Source organism: Pteropus alecto, unplaced genomic scaffold, assembly GCF_000325575.1.
Source record: "Pteropus alecto unplaced genomic scaffold, ASM32557v1 scaffold398, whole genome shotgun sequence".
Lineage (NCBI taxonomy): Eukaryota > Metazoa > Chordata > Mammalia > Chiroptera > Pteropodidae > Pteropus > Pteropus alecto.
This window is the reverse complement of record NW_006442497.1, coordinates 2,331,353-2,352,509: the sequence shown is the minus strand read 5'-3', so window position 1 is coordinate 2,352,509 and position 21,157 is coordinate 2,331,353. Positions and strand designations below refer to the sequence as shown.

The following is a 21,157-nucleotide window of genomic DNA, read 5'->3' as shown; positions in this document are numbered from 1 at the left end:
TTTTCCCGTCTCCACCCTTACCACCCTGCTACCACCTTCCTCAAATCAGGCTTTTAAATTGTTTCTTATTATTAATTCTACTTCTTTAAAGAATCTCTTCTTAAATAGTTTTTCCGTTATATCATTTGCCCCCGAATTAATATTGGGTGTCATTTTCTTTCACTTAGTATTTCTCCTGGATTCAAATAATATCTTCAGGTAGTTAACATAAACCTAATCTTTTCATAAATAATTGGCTTTCTTATTTGACATCCATCATCTTTTAAAAAAATTTTATTATTAATTTCAAGTATATAGTACCTTAGACATTTATATAGTTTATAAACAGTCCCCTTAATTTCTTTCTCTCCTCTGGTTTTCCATGTAGCCATTACATTAATGCTAACTGCATTCCCACTGCCATGCTCCCCATCCTCGTGACCATCTATCAACTACTAATTTGTACTTTTTTAACCCTTCATCTTATTCTTCCAGGCCCGCCACTCCCCTCCCCTCTGGCCATCACCAGATTGTCCTCTATAGATGTGAGTCTGTTTTTGATTAGTTTGTTCTTTTTGTTCCTTAGTTTTCGCATATAAGTGAAATCATATGGTATTTCTTTCTCTGTCTGACTTATTTCATTCACCATAATAACCTTAAGGTCTTTCCATGTTGTTATTGCATATATTAACCATAACTTCTTTATCCAATTGTCTGTTGATGGGCATTTAGATTGCTTTCATATCTTGGCTATTATAAATTGTGCTGCTATGAACATGGGGTGTGTAGATCTTTATGAATTATTGTTTTGGTTTTCTTTGGATAAATACCCAGAAGTGTGGTTGCTGGGTCAAAAGGTATATCCATTTTTAATTTTTTGAGAAACCTCCAGACTGTACCACCAACAGTGTCTGAGAGTTCCCTTCTCTCCACATACTTGCTAACACTTACTATTCTTTGATTTATTGATGATAGCCATTCTGACAGGTGTGAGGTGATATCTCATTGTGGTTTTAATTTGAATTTCTCTGATGCTTAGGGACCTTGAGCATCTTTTCATATGTTTATGTGTCCTCTGTGGAGAAATATCTGTTCAGCTTCGCCCATTTTTTAATCGGATTGTTTGTTTTTGTTGTTGTTTAATAAAACCCATTGCCTTAAAAGTATTCTCTTTTATCCGAAGCATTATGACATCCATTTGCTTTAAGAGAGTTGCAAAAAAAAAAAAAAAAAAAGTAAAAGAAAATAAGAGTTTTCACTTTGATTCACAGAGAGGAAAGGCTAAGAAGTTGTTCTGTGTGAACTTCTTAACCAGATGTTACCTTATTTTAGAACTGGTTTTATCTCAGTAAATGGATAAGGTGAGAGGATGCAGCTTCTTAAAGTTGCTAAAATCAGAGATGTTTTGGGATTATGTAAAGTGAAATGATACGTTTATGTTGTACTAAAGAATTATGATTGTCTTTGTGTTATGGCAAAAATGATTCCCAAATGCCATATCTATTTGTTTTAATATTGTAAAGTGATTGGTAATGTTAATCTAATAACCTGCATGTGGACTGCTCTTTGTAATAGTCTGTAGATCAGTTATCCCTGCGAGCCCCACCCACTCTTTCTCTTCTCCCCTTCTGTGAGGCCTGCTACGTAATTATGGATTTATTTAAATATTAGCCTAAACAAATCACAATTCAGTGGGTAGATTTATGGCAAATAATAATCATTTTTAGTAATTCTTAAAAGAAGCTGGACACAATGAGTTTTTAGATACCAAAAGGGGGCTATCTGGTAGGCCACTTCTGAAATAGAAGAGATTATGTTTTCAAGAAAATTAATCTATTTCAGTAAATTACTTGACCTGGGAAAATGTGTTGTTTTAAAAAAGCATTATTTGGTTATTTTAAGATATTTTAAGACCACCAAAGTAAATTATGTGCAATTTTTTATGAGCAGAAAGATTGAGATGGAACAATAAGATAAAATTATAATCATTATAATTAAAAGCACTTTAACTTTTAATTTAAATCTAATCAATGTAATTTATTGGTGTTGTTTTTATTTATTTACTTATTTTACTGATAGCCAATCACTTCTATTTATTTCAGGACATAAGATACTTTTTAGACCCATGGATGATACTGAGTTATAACCTTGTTTATCTATAAGGTATTTTATTTTTCAAAGATACGTTCTAGAAATCACAAAACCAGATAGATTAATAATATAAATTTAAAAATTAGATTAAAAATGTAGATCACGGCTCTTATTCACTCTGTCCCGGCATTAAAGGTGTTGCGAAGATATGTACTTAGAACACCACCAAGTAGCCCAACATTTACAGACATAAGTGTTGTCAAAAGGTCTTTCTCTGATTTTAGCAAAGGGAAATCATCCAAATTTTATTCTTCATACTACTTACGTGATTTAACTTTGGTACATGGTATTTATTACTGTTTCTCCTAGCAAGTTCTAGTTTTCTCAAGGCTTTTCCCCCAATTTTCTGGAAATAAAATATTTCCAACCTTCAAATTAAAATGTTATCTTCATAAATTATATGTACCAGGTTAGTATATTCACATATTCTTTCCAATTTCAGGCTAAGCAAAAACAGGCATTTAGAGCTATGTTAACGTTATTAAAGCAAAAGACAATCAATGCAACTTAATATCAAAAGAAATAGTGACCTTCCATGCAGTGTTTTATGTAGGAAACATTGATTTTGACATATTTTATTTAAATGCCAGTCTGATTACACGTGATCGAAGAACATTTAAATAATAGACCAAAAAGAAACAGATATTAAAGATTGTAGTGATGCCACGCTTGGCTATGATCTCGCCAACATAAAACCACATCCACACCTTGGTGGCCACCAAACCATTCAGCAGAGCTTCTTTAACTGTGGGCTGTTTAAAGCTACAGGTTCGAGTGCTATTGACTATTTTTTTCAAGCTCTGAATAGCTGTAGGGATCTTAGAGGAACCAGCTCAACCTTGGCATCATAGTGCCAAAATGTGGCCAGTCGAGGCTTCAAGTAAGTCACAGCAGTGTTTACCAGTGCCAGGGTCTTCTCTGCGAGGTTACAAACTGGGCCATAGTTCTAGGATGGAAAGTCTGTGGCCTCAAATGGCCAGCTGAATGTCACTCCCCAGACTGCTGTAATTTAATAAGAAAAAAATTTATTTCGTTATTAGTTTCAAGTATACAGTACATTAGTTCGACATTTATATAGTTTATAAAACAATCCCCCTAATTGCTCTTTCTCTCCTCTGGCTCTCCACCTAGACATTACATTAATGCTAACTGCATTCCCTATGCTGTGCTCCCCATCCCCATGACCATCTATCAACTACTAAGTTGTACTTCTTTAACCCTTCTCCCCATTCTCCCAGCCCCTCAGCTCTCCTCCCCTCTGGCCATCACCAGATTGTCCTCTATATTTGTGAGTCTCTTTTTGATTAGTTTTTTGTTCCTTAGATTCCGCATATAAGTGAAATCATATGGTATTTATCTTTCTCTGACTTATTTCACTCAGCATAATAACCTCTAAGTCCATCCATGTCATTGCAAATTGTAATTTAATCTTTTAATTATCCTTTGATTCAGAGAGGTAGCCACTCATATAATTTGGAATATTCTTTCCAGTCTTTTTCTTATATATTTTTTGAATAGCTCAAATTGTATTGCATATAACTTTTACCTTGTTCGTTTTAATGTAATTTTCCTGGCTTGATTTTATTCCATTGAGTGGATGTACCTACTATACTTAATAATGCCATTTTAAAATTCAGTGATACACAAGTTAAGAGTTCTGGGTTTCAGGAACTGCTCAGAGTCTTTTGTTCCACTGGAGTTATGTTCTTTTGTGTTTTTTTTTGTTTTGTTTGTTTTTTTGCTTGAAATAGGTGTTTTCTTGGATCGTCAGCATCCTTAAACAAAGAGGTTCTGATTGTAGTAATATTTGACCAAATGTGTTTTTTTCCCCTTTTTCCTATTGCTTATATCTCATATATTGTACCATGTTAGAGGAATGTAGTAGTAGGACACAGTTTGGGGCTTAAAAATATTTTAAAGTTATATGTTCTCCCATTCATATCAAAATCAGGGAAGGGGATACATCTAAGAATTATTGAATCTTTCATTTATTTACCATATTCCTTTTTTGCTTCTTTCTGGGTTTTTGCTTAATTCAGATATTTTGAGTAAGCGATATATTTTTTTCTGTTTGGAAAAGCATTAAAAGTAGCCATAGCACAAGATAGTTTACTCCTTTTTTTTTATTACTCAAATAAAGGTGACAATATAAAGAATATGTGGAGTGGTTAACAAAGAGGGAATACTAATAACTCTCAGCTGCTAAGTTACAGAAGGCTTAATATTGTTGAAAATTAATATTAACACTAATTTGTCCATGATGCTTCGAAGAAACATGGTACTGGGGAAGGGTATGTGCTGAAAGTGTAAGCATGAGACTAAGTCAGAATCATGAGGTTGGGAGTGGCCTTTCGTGGCTATGTACGAAGTCATTTGATTACTTTGCCTTTTTTCTTTATTCATTAAATAAATATCACTAATTTAATATTACAGCTCACGTTTATAATTTTTTTGTATGCCAGGCTAAGAAGTACTTTTTACATAAACTATTAGCTAATTATTGTGAAGTACTTGTCACCATGTTAGAAAAATAATACAGCATTTTGTGTGATGAGAGTTATTTTCAGTTTGATTTGTAATTGGTTGCTAATGCACTAGGACATGCCTTTTTGTAAACTTTTCTGCTGTTTTAAGCAAGGCGAATTGATTTTTTAGATGTAGCAGTAGAGGCATTATAAAAAGCAGTTATTTAGGCCTTTTTCTGTATTGTAGAATTGCAGTATATTAGAAGTACTTGAAGTGGATTTGAAAATTTTTTTTATTAAAAAAACAAGAATAAGGAAGTTACTTGGTATATCCTCCAAGGTTGATTCTTGGAATTGAGAAGTGTCTTGAAGCCTGGAGAGCTAGACCTGTGGGTGTGGGCGGTGTCTAAACTGTGGGTCAGAGCTAAGACAAGTTTGGAAGTAGGGGAAAAACACTTAACCTTGGCTGTAATTTTAAAGGCTGCATTTTAGTTTTTATTGATTCATTAGCCTCAGTTCCTAAATGTAAATATAACGTTGAAAGGTGTGTGTGTGTGTGTGTGTGTGTGTGTGTGTGTGTGTGTATTTGTCGAAGTAAGAGTGGGTGGTAATATAGTTGTTGGGGAAAGGTAAGAACAGAAAGGTCTTGCTTTTCCCTTTTTGATTCCCTGTAGCCCTTCCCTACCTCATGCAGTAGTCTATAGCTGCCAGTAAAATTAAAGTGTTAAGTGGAAAACTTGTTTAATTTGTTTAAAATGTTTAATATTTGGGGCTGGACAATAAAAATAAGAGAAATAACACAGAGAACAAGTTTCCTTCATTATTTCAAGTGGTAAATATGACATAACTTCACATTTACCCCTTCTAATGGATTCTCCACCCCTCTCTTTCTCTAAAGATTATCAAATGTTCAAATGACCAGATGTCATTTTTTGCTTTGACGTAAAGACCCTAGTACTTGCTCCTCAAAATAACTCCTTACCGTTAATGACGTGGAACTCAAAGCAGCAGTCATTTCCTCTTTTTGCCATGGATTGTATCAATACTGTTAGATCTGTAGTGAGGCTAATCTGAACATGACATGGAAATGAACAAATATTGGTTTTAGTTCATTGTTTATTATCAAAGGAGTTGTAGAGAACTTTGAATAGCACATGGAGAAATTAATGAGTCATGATTCTAATACTGATAGATAAATCATTGGTGCCTTTTTTCACTCTTTTTTCTATGTACCATAAAATCAGCTCTCAGTTAAATTGAGTAATGGGTTGGGGGGAGGGGAGAGCTTTCAGAGATATTCTCAGATTATGGTTAAAATTATAGGCAAATCATCGTTTTTTGGGGTGGCTTTTAGTAGAGACCTAGGCAATTAGGCAGCAACATTAGTACTGATAGGGATCCCCTGGAGGGATTAGAGTCAGCCTTGTGGCTGGACTGCTGTTGGGGCAAAGGAGGAGGTCAAGGGTTAGATTCCTGGATTTCCCACCCCTTGTTTGAACCAGAACCCTCTGGGTTTGATCAGGGTAGGCATTTATTTAATCAACTGTGGCCAAATTGTAGAGCCCTTAAAGTAAAAATGTGTCCAATCCCTGCCACACTGCAGTCAACATTAATCTAAAAACCAGATAATTTCCCAGTAATTGAGAGTTCATACAGAATGTACAGTATCCTTTCTATATGAAAGAGTTTTTGAGTATGATTTCAGTGTTATGGTAATGAGTCATCTTGAAATTGGAAGAGTATAGTTATCCTAATCAGGGAACTTGTTAGATTTTGCTCATAACACTTGAGAGAAACAAGCTAGCAAGGTTGGCAGTGGGTTCATTTGTGGGGTAAATAGCCCAAATAATCCAATACTTAATAATTTCAGAAGTGGATTGACATTCTGTCAGTTATACAAAAGGACTTCAGAAACTCTCTTTTGGGACATTTGCCATTTGTGATTCTCAGTATATATATTGTTTCAGTTTACATGATTCATTCACAGTGCGTATGAATATCGAGTCTAATATTCGAGTCTTTTTTTTTTTAAGAAAAATTAGAATTTCTTTGAATATATTGGATCTTTGAAAGAAGCTTGACTAGTTGTTTCATTATAGAAATGTGCAACTGGAATACTAATTTATTCATGTAACTTAATTCATAAATAAAAGTTATTACTTGTTAACTATTATCTTTTTTTTCCAGTTTCTCTTCAGCAGCGGGTAGCAGAATTGGAAAAAATCAATGCAGAATTTTTACGTGCACAGCAGCAGCTTGAGCAAGAATTTAATCAAAAGAGAGCAAAATTTAAAGAGTTATATTTGGCTAAAGAGGGTAAGTTTATAAGTCTTCCCCTAGCCCCCATACTAAAACAGCCTTAAAATGTTAAGTTTCTTGGTAGTACAATGTCATCATTAGATAAACCTTGATTTTATTTGTACTTACATTGTCTAATAAAAGCCTATTTAGTGATTAGGATTAAGAATGGACTTAGAAAACAAATTGATGGGTCAAAAGCTATATCCATTTTTAATTTTTTGAGAAATCTCCAGTTTTCCATGTGGCTGTACCAGTTTGCAATCCTACCAACAGTGTATGAGAGTTCTCTTTTCTCTATATCCTCGCCAACACTTGTTCTTTGATTTATATAGCCATTCTGACAGGCGTGAGGTAATAATGCCTTTTGACCCAGCAATTACACTTCTGAGTATTTACTCAAAGAAAACCAAAACAATAATTCGTAAAGGTTTATGCACTCCAATATTCATGGCAGCACAATTTACAATAGCCAAGATATGGAAGCAATCTAAATGGCCCATCAACAGGCAATTGGATAAAGAAGTTATGGTTCATATATACAATGGAATATTACTCAGCCAGTTAAAAAAAAAAAAGAAATCCTACCATTTGCATCAACATGGATGGACCTAGAGGTTATTATGCTGAGTGAAATAGGTCAGACAGAGAAAGATAAATACCGTGTGATTTTACTTATATGCGAAAACTAAGGAACAAAAAGAACAAACTAATCAAAAACATACATCTGTAGAGGACAATCTGGTGACGGCCAGAGGGGCGGTGGGTTGGGGTGCTGGGAGAAGGGGGTGAAGGGTTAAAGAAGTACAAATTAATAGTTGATAGATGGTCATGGGGATGGAAAGCATGGCATTGGGAATGCAGTTAGCATTAGTATATGTGCTGCACAAGTGAACACTGCAATTAGCATTAATATAATGTCTAGGTGGAGAGCCAGAGGAGAGAAAGAACAATTATGGGGATCATTTTATAAATTATATAAATATCTAACGTACCGTATACTTGAAACTAATAAAAACAAATAAAAAAATGCATTATTCAGATTTTTTCTTTTAACCTTTCTTTTAATGATAATATTTAATATAGTAAGTAGGCTATATAGTCCTGGGATACAGGACTTTCAGTGCTCTTAACACCTGAGAGATAGTCCCAGGCAAATCAGGACTCTTAATATCTAATAATAGCCTTTGCCATGTTATATTAAAACTGATAGTTCATGGAATTTAACAAATATTCAGTTATTTATTAATATTTATTTAATACCTACTATGAGTTAGACATTGTGTCTAGGTGCTAGGTATACAGAAGTAACAAGAGTCATGTGGTTCTTTAACTCATAGAACTTGAATTCTAATGAGGAAAACAGATATTAAGTAATTGTATGAGTTGTTTGAAAAAAAAAAAAAGGCAAATAACATGAGAGCATATCATAAGGAACCTAATCTCAAGGATAAGGGAAAGGGATTACATTTTAGGTATTGACCTAGGAAAATATGGATATGATTTTCACAGCCCTCTAGACCAGTGGCTCTCAAATTTTAACATGGATAAAAATCACATGAAGAGCTTCTTAGAACATAAGGTTGTTTTCTCATGGCTTGTAGGAGGGCTGTTTCCTGCTTCATTTTATTCCTTTGTAGACTGACAAGGAGATGGGAAAGCTTGTGTTCCTTTCTAGGCATGGTGGCACTCTGCAAGACACTGTGGAGGCTGGGATGAATGAGATATGGTTTTTATCTTCCAGAAAGTGTAGTCTCCTGGGATAGATAATACATTTTGTACAGTGTTATGATTGTTTGAATATATGTTGTGTTGTGAGAAATAAGTTCTGTCTAATTCTTTATTATGTTCAAGTGAATTTGTTAACCTTTTCTTTTTAACATTTGTTTTAACCTTGAACTGATGAGATACCACTTTAAACTCTGTGCGATGGTATGTTCTTGTCAAGTGACCTGTTATACCTTTAATGTGTATATATAAGGTCATGGCAGTATTTTCTGATAACCAATTCAGACTCACTATGATCTTGGCTAGTGACATCTCTCTTACCCTTCACCTTTCACCCCAGTGATTCTGTAGCTTGATTATCTCTTCTACAGCTTTTTCTTTCAGTCTTCGCTTATTCAGTAAACTCAAATTAATCTTGTCCAAGGTTTGTTCATTTGCTTTCTATTTTTTTCTGTCCCTAAATAAAACTGTTAGGGTTTCCCTTGTTTTGTCTTCCTTGATATCATAAAATTGACTCTTCAATAAAATTTTGAAGAAATGAAAATGACCAAGAACCTCTCATTTCTGAAATACATAATCAGGCAAGATGGTGATGAACATTCAGCATACATAGGGACAAATTGAGACAACAATGACAGAAAAGGGGAGGATTCAAAGATCCAAAACTGCAAAGGGGAATGGAGGTAAGGCACACGCAGAAGAAAATGGACTAACATGTATATACACATACATACATACATACATACATACATATATATAATTTCTGATCTAAACAGTTCGTAATGTGGGTTCGCTAAAAAAACACACTTAGTATGTTAAAATTGCTTTGAACACATTAGACCCAAAAAATCTGTATGTGTACTATTTATCTTTACTTTTTGAAATTCTCAATGAACTTAAGTTGACAATAAACAGCAATCCCCAACTTTTTTGGCACTAGGGACCGGTGCTCCTATGAGAATCTAATGCCTGATGATCTGAGGTGGAGCTGAGGCGATGATGCTAGTGCTGGGGAGTGGCTGCAAATACAGATGAAACTTTGCTTGCTCTCCTGCTGCTCACCTCCTGCTCTGCAGCCCAGTTCCTAACAGGCCACGCACCAGTACTGGTCTGTGGCCAGGGGGTTAGGGACCCTGCCATAAAGAACAGTTGAGGTAACTTTTTACAAAATTTCAAAAGGAATAATGCGAAACTTTTTGAGAGTTTTTGGTGTCATTTTTAAAGAAAATGCATAGTGTGTAAGAAGTAGATGTTGATTTAGTTTCTGTCTTGGCTATTTGCCAATATCATAATATAAAAATCAAATTTGAAGATGTTCTCTAAAGCAGCAACTTGTATCATTACATATACAGCGAAGTGTAAACCCTTTGTGATTATCACAGGTGATAACAGTGTAAACCATTGTTTTGATGTGTTCAGTAGTCTTTGTTTTATCTTTCATCAAACCAGGTCAAGGTAATTCTAGAAGTCCAAACATTGGTATTTTCCCCAATAGGAACAGCTTTTGCTTTGGTGCTTATTTGGAGATTACCTGAAATATAAGTGCAAATAGTAATGAGGAATGCTAATAAAAAAGGTTATTTTTTGACTCCTCTTATTGTCTGTTCCTACATTATTACTCATTCTTATCCCAGCTGACTTCAACTGGAAATGTTATAACTATCTCTGAAAGTTTTGTTACTTTCATGTTAAACATGAAAAAAATATTTAATTTTCAAAAAAACATTTAATTTAGCTTTTCCCTTTACCCAACTTTAGTACGAAGTTTTGATACTGCAACAGTGTTTGTGTTTTGGAAATCCTCAGTCTTGGGCAATGAGTAAGAGCTTAGTACATGAGGCAGCCAACAAAAGGCCATAGAGTTCTCAATATGAAGGAAAATAGTAGAAATAGAGCTCATGTTAATCACCAGAAGATAAAATTTTCTAGTGGTATTCAGAAAGATTTTGTACATGGTCATAACATAAATAAAGCTCTCATGCTAACTAACCAGAGTTTCAGTAGTTACCAGTTAGATTTAGGTAGATATTTGTGGTTCAGATGCCATAAGTTTGCACTTAGATGTGAAAATAAAACTAGAGTATGTTTAAAAAATTAAAAATCATTAGAAATGTTGGAAATACAATAAATTGAAGATAAATAGATGGTAGACAGGGTACAGAGATTTTAATAAATTTGGAAATGATATTGAGGAATTCTCTCTCCCAGTGAGACAGTGAAATACTAAAGAGCAGTTGACATAGAGGATGAATTGAATCTTCAACACACATCTAAAAAGAGTTCCAGGAGAAGAGAATGAAGGGAATAATGGAGAATATTTGAGGAGATAATAACTGAGGTTTCTCAAACATTAAGAAAAAAGTTGATGTTCAACATAGGTACTTAGTACCAAGCAGGGTAAATAATAGTAAATTCATACTTTGATACATATTAAACTGTAGAACGAGAATGAAAAGGAAATATGGAAAGCTACCAGAGAGAATAAACAATTATGCTGACAGGAGATACCACGTAAGCAAAATAGATGCTAGGAGACAATGAAATAAGGTTTTCAAAGTGAAGAGAAAAAGTAATTGTTAACCTAAAACTTTATATGCAGCTAAGTTATTCAAGAGTAAGAGCGAAATAGATATTTCAGGTGTAAAAAAACTTAGAGCATTTATCACCCACATAAATGACCAAAGAAACTAGTAAAAGTAACATTTTCACGAAGAAAAGTAAACATGGAATATATAGGCTATAAGGAACAATACCAACCACAGAAACTGATAAATCTGACTATATAAAAACAAAATCTTCTTGGTTCACTTAATTTTTTTAATAGAAGAAAGTAAAACAAATAAGGCAGTAATAAGATTGGGGCTTAAAGGCAAAAAGCATTGATGGAAAATAGAAAGCTATTATAATGAAAGAAATCATCTATCTTAACAAAAAAATCATGCTATCTTAACAAAATAGCATGACACATTATGTAAACCAGAAGGTAATGGAAATATAAGGAGAAATTAATAAATGCACAAATAGGAGATGTTTAACATTATATCAATTGTGAGATCAAGCAATAGGTAAAGATACAGCTTTGAGCAACAGAATTTTAAAAAACTTGATCCCTGAGAAATTCTATATGCAAAAAACTGAAAATATGCATTTTTTTGATTTTTTTTTTTAAAATATGCATTTCTTTTACTGTAGTTCCCCCATATCCACAGTTTTGCTTTCTGTAGTTTCAGTTACCTGCAGTCAGCTGAGATCCGAAAATATCTATCCTATCAATTTTCTATCTATCTATCTATCTATCTATCTATCTATCTATCTATCTATCTATTCATCTATCTATTTATTTTAGGTGAGGTAACCCTTGGTTGACCTCACAGATTGCAAGGACCTCGTCAGCTTACAATCTCTTATTTTTTTATTTTTATTTTTATTTTTTATGCCTACAACACCTGGTCTTCCTAGGTGGTCTCCCATCCAGGTACTAACCAGGCTCGACCCTGCTTAGCTTCCGAGATCAGATGGGATTGGGCTTGTTCAGGGTGGCATGGCCATAGACTGAGATCCGAAAATATTAAATGGAAAATTCTAGAAATAAAAAATTCATGTTTTAAATTGGATGCTCTTTTGTGTAACATGATGAAATCTTACACTGTCCTGCTCTATCCATCCCAGGATGTGAATTGTCCCTTTGTCCAGTGTATCCGTGCCACATCTTTTACTTGCCTATTAGTTACTTATTCGCCGTCTTGGATACTAGATCAACTGTCAAAGTATCACAGTGCTTTTGTTTTCAAGTAACCCTTGTTTAGTAACGGTCCCAAAACGCAAGAGTAGTGATGCCAGTATTTCAGTTATGCCAAAGAGAAAGCCGTAAAGTGTACTACCTTTAAAAGGTGAAAAGGTATGTATAGGATAAAACAATATATATAGGTTTTGGTACTGTTTGTGGTTTCAGGCATCCACTGGGAGTCTTGGAATGTATTCCCTGTAGATAAGGGGTACTACTGTGTATTCATAAGGAACACTTGAAAAATTGTCTATATCTCAAAAGAGGCCTGAGCATATTTTAAAATTAAGCTACTCAACATGTTTTCTTACCTAATGCAGTTAGCAAGATTTTAAACAACAATGGGAACTAAGAATGCATTCCTGTTGCTCATAAGTTAAAGAAATCACAATGGAGATTGCAGAATTCTTAGAATACAATGAAGATACTTGTGGAATGCAGCTAAAACAATACTTTGAGAGTAAGTTTATAATTTTAAATGCATTTATTAAAATTAATTTATTGAAAGACATAAGAGATTGAAAATAAATGATCTAAATGTTCAACTCCAGAAACTAGAAAAAGAGTCAACCCAAGAAAAGAAGAAAGAAAATAATAGAAATTAATGAAGTAGAAAACAAAGTAACAGTTAAGCTCAAAAATCAAAAGCACATCTTTTGGAAAAACCTAATAATGAGGAAAAGACATAGATAGTATTCATACAGTAGCAGTATAAAAGCACAAGAATACTGTGTATGTCTCTGCCAAAAAATTTGGAAATTTAGTTTTTCTAGGAAATATAAATTAACAAAATTAGCTCAAATAGAAAACCCGAATAAACCATAACCATAAGAGAAACTGAATCAGTAAACATGACTTACAAAAGATAACACAAGCATAGATTTTATAGGCAAATTTTGTTAAAACTTCAAAGAACAATTGTTCCTATCTTTTGTAAACTATGTCAGAAATAAAAAACCACCCAGTTCATTTTGTGGGGTTAATATAACTTTGATATCTAGACAAGAATCACTAATATTAGCATACCAATAAACTAAACTTATCTATGAGCATAGTTTTAAAATTCTAAATAAAATTGACTTCAGTAGATTATTTAAAAGTAGTATACCATGACCATGAGTACTAAGAATGTGAAGAGTTTAACGGTAGCCTATTCATTGATTATAACTCACTACATTAACAAATGAGAAAAAAACAGGACATTCAATAAAATTTAACATTCTTTAGTAATACCAGTTCATACTAGTTCCTAGCAAATTGGGAATTGAGGGGACCTTCTTAGCCTATGAAAGTGTGTTTATTAGAAACTGAAAGCATATATCATAGTTAATGCTGAAACAAGACAAGAAGGCCTATTATTCGTACTGTTAATTCATTTTGTGAACTAGAGGGTCTCCTAACCAATGCAATAAAATAAAAAGAAATGAATTATAAACTTTAGAAAGCTAAGGATAGTTTTGTCTCTATGTGGAGACCACGTGATTATCAGAGGGACCAAGAGAATCCACACTATTAGAATTAAAGAGTTATCAACCCTGTTGGAATGAAGAGTAATATAGAAGAATCAGTAATGTTTCTTTGTACCAGTGACAACTAATTATTGAAGCAACACAGGAAAAAGAAATCCTGAAGCAAATAAAACAAGATGAAAAGGAAAAAATCAGAATCTTTAGTCTAACCAAGGATGTATAAAACTTTTATAAAGAAAAATTATAAAATAGTATTGGAGGACATAAAAGAATATCTGAATAAAGGGAATGAGATATGTTCATAGGTTTCAACTCAGATGCTAACTTTCACTTCAGTTAATCTATAAATTCAGAGCAATTTCGATTAAAATCTGTTTTTCCTCTCATGGGTCTTTCAAAGTATCTTTGTACAAGGAAGAACAGGATCAAGAAGATGGTGACCCACTATATTAAACTACCAATTTATAGGAAATAAAAGGAACAAAGGAATAAGTTCAACTATATTATAGGTATGCAATTATCAAAATCCAGACTCTGAGAAGCTCTGCAAGACAACTTAGTTTTCTCAACAAATCAATTGCAAGGAAAAAAGATGGAGAGAGAAACCTATAGGCTAAAAGAGACTAACTATATTGTTTGTATCTTATTTGGATTCTGTTTCAAAGAGCTGAACTATTAAAAAATTTTAGACAACTGGAAGCTTCAACACTGGATATTTGATATTCAGGTATTAATTTTTTTCTGGTGTGAAAATGTGAAATAGGTCAGTCAGAAAAAGACAAATATTGTATGATTCCATTTAATGAGTTATTTAGAGTAATTAAACAAAGTAGAATGTGATTGCCAGGGGCTTAGAGGAGGGGGAAATAGGGAGCTGTTTAATAGGTATAGTTTCAGTTTTGTAAGATGAAAAGCTCTGGAATAACACCACCACTGAACCGTATACTTAAAAAATTAAGGTGGTGGATTTAATGTTATATGTACATTTTAAAAATAGTCCTTATCTTTTGGAGATGTGTACTGAAATATTTATTGATAAATGTAAGTTTGAGAGTTCCACTTCTAGCATGGTAATGTGAAGAGCTCCACAGGCTCACTCCCCAGCAACACCAGGGAAACTTATTTTACACAACCATTTAAAGTCTCTAGAAGTGGTCCTAGGTATACAGCAAAGGAAACCTTTCTCAAGCAAATATACTAAATCTTGGTAAAAATGAGTCTGTGGCATTCGATCCATGAAATGCTCCTTTCCTCTCCTGCGATGGAAACTGCACCCCAGGCAGATGATGCCAGGTCTTCCTCTCTCCCCAGATCACAGTTGCGGGCTAAGAATCATCCTCTCCCTCAGCTCTCACATGTTGTAGAGGCAAAGTTTCTGTTGAGTGTGGCCAAAAGGCTAGAGGTCCTTTTTTCATCTAGCCCCCGCTCTTAGGATGGAAGTTTCTACTTTAGTTGTGGCATACTCAAAATTCTGGGGTGGTGATAGTCCTTGCCCTAGCTTGTCTATAGTGTGAAGGTTCCATGCTGGGAGAAGCAGGTCAAGAAGACCAGAAGCTACCATTCTATCTCCCCGACTCAGGGCCCTGTTCCTAAAGCAGATATATCTCTCAGAGAGAAGAATATCAACAAGTGGGGTTTGATGGATGATGTGGTCAGGTAAAGAGACACTCAGAAGGGATTTCTACAAAAACTGTCACCCCAGAGTGACTCTGTACATGCCCAAGGAGCAACGTCAGAGGCTACACACTGTGGGAGGTGGGGAAAAGTGGGGCAGAAATAGACTTACTAAAATAATCCAGCCACCCACTAAACAGCAAAACAAGCCAGGAAGGGGATGGTGATGAACCAGTACTAGAGTTGCTGCAATATATTATCAAAAACCTCATTTTCAACAAAAAATTTAGAAGAGATGAAATAGGAAACTGACCTATATAGAGGGAAAAAAGCATGCAGTGCCTGTGAAGGTGACAAGATGTCAAATTTAACAAAGTAGTCATAAGTATGTTCAAATAACTGAAGAAAACCATCCTTAAAGGAAAGTGTGACAGTGTTTCATGAAATAGGGAATAAAGAAAAATTGTAACAAAGAACCAAATGGAAATTCAGGAGTTGAAAAGTACAGTAATTAAAATGAAAAATTCACTGTAGGGCCTCAACAGTAGATTTGAACTGACTGAAGAATTTGTTAACTTGAAGATAGGTCACTTAAGATTATCCAGTCAGAGGAACAGAAAGAAAATAGAAAAACGAACAACTTCATAGAAATGTGAGATATCATTAGGTATGCCAACATGTGTGTAATGGGAGTGCCAGAGGAGAGGTGAGAAAGAGATAGAAAAAAATATTTGAAGAGATAATGGCAGAAAATTTCCTAAATTTGATGAAAAGCAGTAATCTATACATTTAAGAAGCTCATTGAATTTCCACTGGGATAGAAATGTGCAAAAAGATTCATACACACAAACAGCGTCGTAAAAATGTTGAAACCCAAAGACAAGGGAAAAGTTCTAAAAGGAGCCAGAAAAAAATAAGCTGACTTCTCATTAGAAACAATAAAGGCCAGAAGACAGCGGGATGACATTTAAAATGCTCAAAGGAAAAACGCCCCTGTTAATTAAGAATCTTGTATCCAGCAAAAGCATCTTTCTAAGATAAAGGTGAAATAAAGACATTCTCAGATAAAAACTAAGAATTTTTCCTGGCAGACTGCCTTACAAAAAATTTCAAAGAAATTCTTTAGCTGAAAGCAAGTGATTCCAGATAGTAATCTGAATTCAAATGAAAAAACAAGAGTCCCCAGTAAAGTTAATTGTGTAATTATAACAGTGTAAATAAGCATTTTTTAATGGATTTAAAAAGCATTTCTATAAACCAATATGTATATGATGGTCTTATTGGGCCATAACATATGGGAATATATACTTGCCAATATCAGAATAAAGGAGTTGGGGATGGGGAAGAAAGCTGTATTGGACTAAGAAAATGACACCAGATGTAATTCCAAACCAAAGAATCAAGTAAAAAGCCAGAAATGGTAAATAAGATGGTTAATTTAACACAGGCTATAAATATATACTTAGTTTCCTTTCTCCTCTTAGGTTCTTTAAAAGGCAATTATTTGAAGCAGTAATTATCGCAACGTATTGTTGATTTTGTAACATAGATGACAGTGTATATAACAGTAATAGCATAAATGCGGGGAGAAGAGAATAAAGTTATAGAGGAGTAACATTTCTATACAGGCATACTTCAGAGATATTGTGTGTTTTGTTTCAGACCGTTGTGATAAATTGAGTATGAAAATAAAGTACATCATAATCTTTTTCCTGGTGGAGGGTCTTGCTTTTAGTTTTGTAGAAAATGCAATGCCTATGAAATACAGTAAAGTGAGGTATGCCTGTATTTCATTGGAATTGAAGTAGATTCTGTTAAGATGTATATGGTAAGCCCTAGAGCAAACACTAAGGAAATGACACAAGAAGAAAGGAATTAATATGTTACATTAGAAATTATTTAATGCAAAAGAGCAATAGAAGAGTAGAGGAACAAAAAGATATAAGATGTAGTAAAGAAAAGTTGCAGAGTTAAATCCAATATATTACTGTGATGTCAGTGATATTAAATGTGAGTGGATTAAACAATTCAAAAGGCAGAGAGTTTCAGACTGGTTAATAAAACAAGATCCAATTATATGCTGTCTATAGTTGATACATTTTAGATTCAAAGGTACAAATAGAGTGAAAGTAAAAAGCTGAAAAAAGAGATATCTTGCATACAACAACTGTAAGAAATCTAAAGTGGCCATACTAATATCAGGCAAAATAGGTTTTAAACCAAAAAATGCTAACTAGAGAGAAGAACATTTTCTAGTGACAGAACGGCCAATCCATGAGGAATACAAAATAGTTATATACATATCTACATATAGAGTCTCAAAATACAGGAAGCAAACTGACAGAAATGAAAGGAGAAACATAGTTTGACAATAATATTGTATACTTCAATACTGCACTTTCAGTAGTGAGTAGAACAAGGAGAAGATCAATAAGAAAATAGACTATTTGAATATAAAAGGATTGAAATAATACAAATTGTGCTCTCGGGCCACAGTGGAAACTCACAAATATGGGGAGATTACGTAACACACTCCTAAGTAAGCAATGGGTGAAAGAAGAAATCACAAGATTAGAAAATACTTTGAGGTAAATGGAATTGCAGACGCAATATACCAACTCTTACGGGCAGTTTAGAGGGACATATATAGCTGTAAATGCCTAAATTAAAAAAAATAAGCCAATAACTTAATCTTCCACTTTAAGACACTAGAAAAAGAAGAGTTAATGAAACCTAAAGCAAGTAGAAGGAAGGAAATAATAATAAAGATTAAAGTAAAAATTAATGAAATATAGAATAGAAAAGCAATAAAAAGTAATGAAAATCAGTGAAGCTAATTCTTTGCATTCTTTGGAAAGACCAAGAAAATCGATATATCTTTAACTAAATTGACCAAGAAGTGAATACAGAGACCGTTTCTACTGACCTTACAGAAATTAAAAGGGATTATAAGGGAATACTATAAATGTATGCTAATAAATTAGATAACTTAGATGAAGTGGACAAATTCTAAGAAAAGTACAGACATCAAAACTGGCTGTAGAAGAAATAGAAAGTCTGAGTAGATTGAATTTGTAATTAAAAAAAAAAACTACCCACAAAAAAAGGGAAAGAAAAGTCTAGACTCAGATGGCTTAAGTACTGAATTTTACCGTGTTGAAAAAATTAACATTCTTCTCAAAATTCTAAAAAGTAGACAAATAGAGATTATTTCATACTCATTTTGTGAGGCTAATATTATCCTTACGCCAAAACCAACACAGACATCACAAGCAAAAGAAACTACAGACCAATCAATATTCCTTATGAATATAGATGCAAAAGTCCAACAAAATGCTAGCGATCCAAATTCAGCAACACAAATAATTATACACCATGAGCAAGTAGGATTTATTCTAAGATTGCAAGGGGGGTTCAACCCCTGAAAATCAATATGATACACCACATTGACCAAAAACGTACTTCTATAGACACAGATAAAGCATTTGACAAAATCCAACACCCTTTCATGATAAAAACACTGAGAATAGAAGGAAAGTTTATCAACCCGATAAAGAGCATCTACAAAAAACCCATTGCGAAAATTATCATACCTAATAGTTAAAGACCAAGAATGCTTTCTCCCTAAGATGAGAAATAAGACACTGATGTACACTTTTATTACTTCTATTCATCATTGGACGAGAGATTCCATCCAGGGCAATTAGCACCCCCCACACCCTCGCCAAAAATAAGGGAGCGGGGGAATAAAAGGAATCCAGATTGAGGAGGAAGAAATAAAGCTATTTCTATTCTCAGATGACCTTTTTTATGTGAAAAATTGTATGGAATGCACTAAACTATTAGAACTAATATATGAGTTCAGCAAGGTTGCAGGACACATGATATACAAAAATCAGTTATTTCTATATACTTGGGATGAATAATTTGAAAATGAAATTTGGGAAATAATTTCATTTCTAATAACACCAAAATGAATAATATAATTAGGAATAAATTTAACAAATGCAAAACTTTTACTCTAAAAATGTTAAAAACACTTGAAAAAATGTAAAAAAGATATAAATACAAGATTTAATATTGGCAATGCTCCCCTTATTCATCTGCAAATTTAATGCAGTATCTTTTATTTTTATTTTTTATTTTTTTTCTTCCTCCAGGGTCTGGGGGAGGCATAGATACTTATACCTTTCTTTTATTCTTTATTAAAAAAAATTTTTTTTTAATTAAATATTTTTTATTCACTTGATGTAATTTACATCCTGTTTTACATATTTGACTCCTTTTCCCCCATCTACCTCTCCCCTCCCCCCATACCCTTTGGGAACCACTAGTCTGTTGTCCATGTCTATGAGTCTCTGCTTGTTCATCCTGTTCGTTTGTTGCTTTTAGGTTTATAGCCAACATATAAGTGATATCATGTGTTTTTCAACTTTTTCTGTTGAAATAATGCTTATTTCTGTTGAAATCATGCTTATTTCGCTTAGCATGATTATTTCGAGGTCCATCCACATCCCAAATGGCAGTATTTTATCTCTTCTTACAGCTGAGTAATATTCTATTGTATATATGTACCACAGCTTCTTTACTCAATCATCTATCATTGGACAGACACTTCGGTTGCTTCCATGTCTTGGCTACCGTGAATAATGTTGCTATGAACATTGGTGTGCAAATATCTTTTTGGATATGGGTTTTCAAGTCTTTTGGGTAAATACCCAGTAGAGAGATTGCTGGATCATATGGTAGATCAATTCTTAGTTTTTTGAGAAACCTTCGTACTATTTTCCATAGTGGCTGCACCAATTTGCAGTCCCACCAGCAGTGTATGAGGGTTCCTTTTTCTCCGCATCCTCTCCAACACTTGTTATGACTTGTCCTGTTGATAACAGCTACTCTAACAGTGTAAGATAGTATCTCATTGTGGTTTTGATGTGCATTTCTCTAAAAGATGTTGAACATCTTTTCATATGTTTGTGGGCCTTTTGTGTGTCTGTTCAGGTACTCTGCCCATTTTTTAAATTAGATTTTTTGTTGTTGTTGTTCAGTTAATACAGTATCTTTTAGTATCTCAGTTGTCTTTGTAGAAATTGACTAGATGATCCTAAAATTTATATGAAAATGCTAGGGAGCCAGAATTACTAAAACATTCTTGGAAAACAAGACCCATTCTTCCACTAGCCTCGATATACTGCTTTTAACTGTGCAGAAACATTTCAAAAGTTAGTATTTAGGTTTGGTATTTGCAATTTTTCTGTTCATAGAGACAAGGTCGCGAATAGCTTTGGGTAACTTCCAATAAAAAGTCACAGGCATAATTAGCACAAGGAGGTTTTAAGTATATCAATTTGAGCCTTGATAAAATTGTAGTTCTCAGAAATAAAGTATTTCAGAAATAATGCTTTTTATTTCACATTTTCTGAAACAAAGTAATAGAATATAAAGTTGATACACTTCTTTCGTGATTTCACATGTTTATGCCTTTACTCAGTTTCTGTGTCATTCCTAGTCACACACCTACTACAGTCCATCTTTCCTTCCAGATACTTTAGATAATTTCTGCAATTAATGTTCTTATGTTTCTGGTTAGTGTTTCAACAGATTTTAATAGCGGTGACAAAGTGATATGAAACTGATTTTGAGAGAATAAATATTTATCAAATGACTTT

At 33.7% G+C, this 21,157-nt stretch overlaps 1 protein-coding gene and 2 pseudogenes across 1 annotated transcript in view; 1 reads left to right on the top strand and 2 right to left on the bottom strand.

Moving 5' to 3' along the window:
• Window positions 1-1,357: 1,357 nt before the first annotated feature.
• On the bottom strand, window positions 1,358-5,610 carry LOC112471405 (annotated as a pseudogene).
• A 248-nt stretch (window positions 5,611-5,858) lies between these two features.
• RABEP1 (rabaptin, RAB GTPase binding effector protein 1) overlaps window positions 5,859-21,157 on the top strand; it is a 68,484-nt gene continuing 53,185 nt past the window's right edge. The window contains exons 1-2 of the mRNA XM_025040076.1: window positions 5,859-5,862; window positions 6,783-6,911. Of these exons, the coding sequence (XP_024895844.1) occupies window positions 5,859-5,862; window positions 6,783-6,911 (133 nt within the window). The remainder of the gene's footprint in view (window positions 5,863-6,782; window positions 6,912-21,157) is intronic.
• Window positions 12,056-12,174, bottom strand: LOC112471458 (annotated as a pseudogene).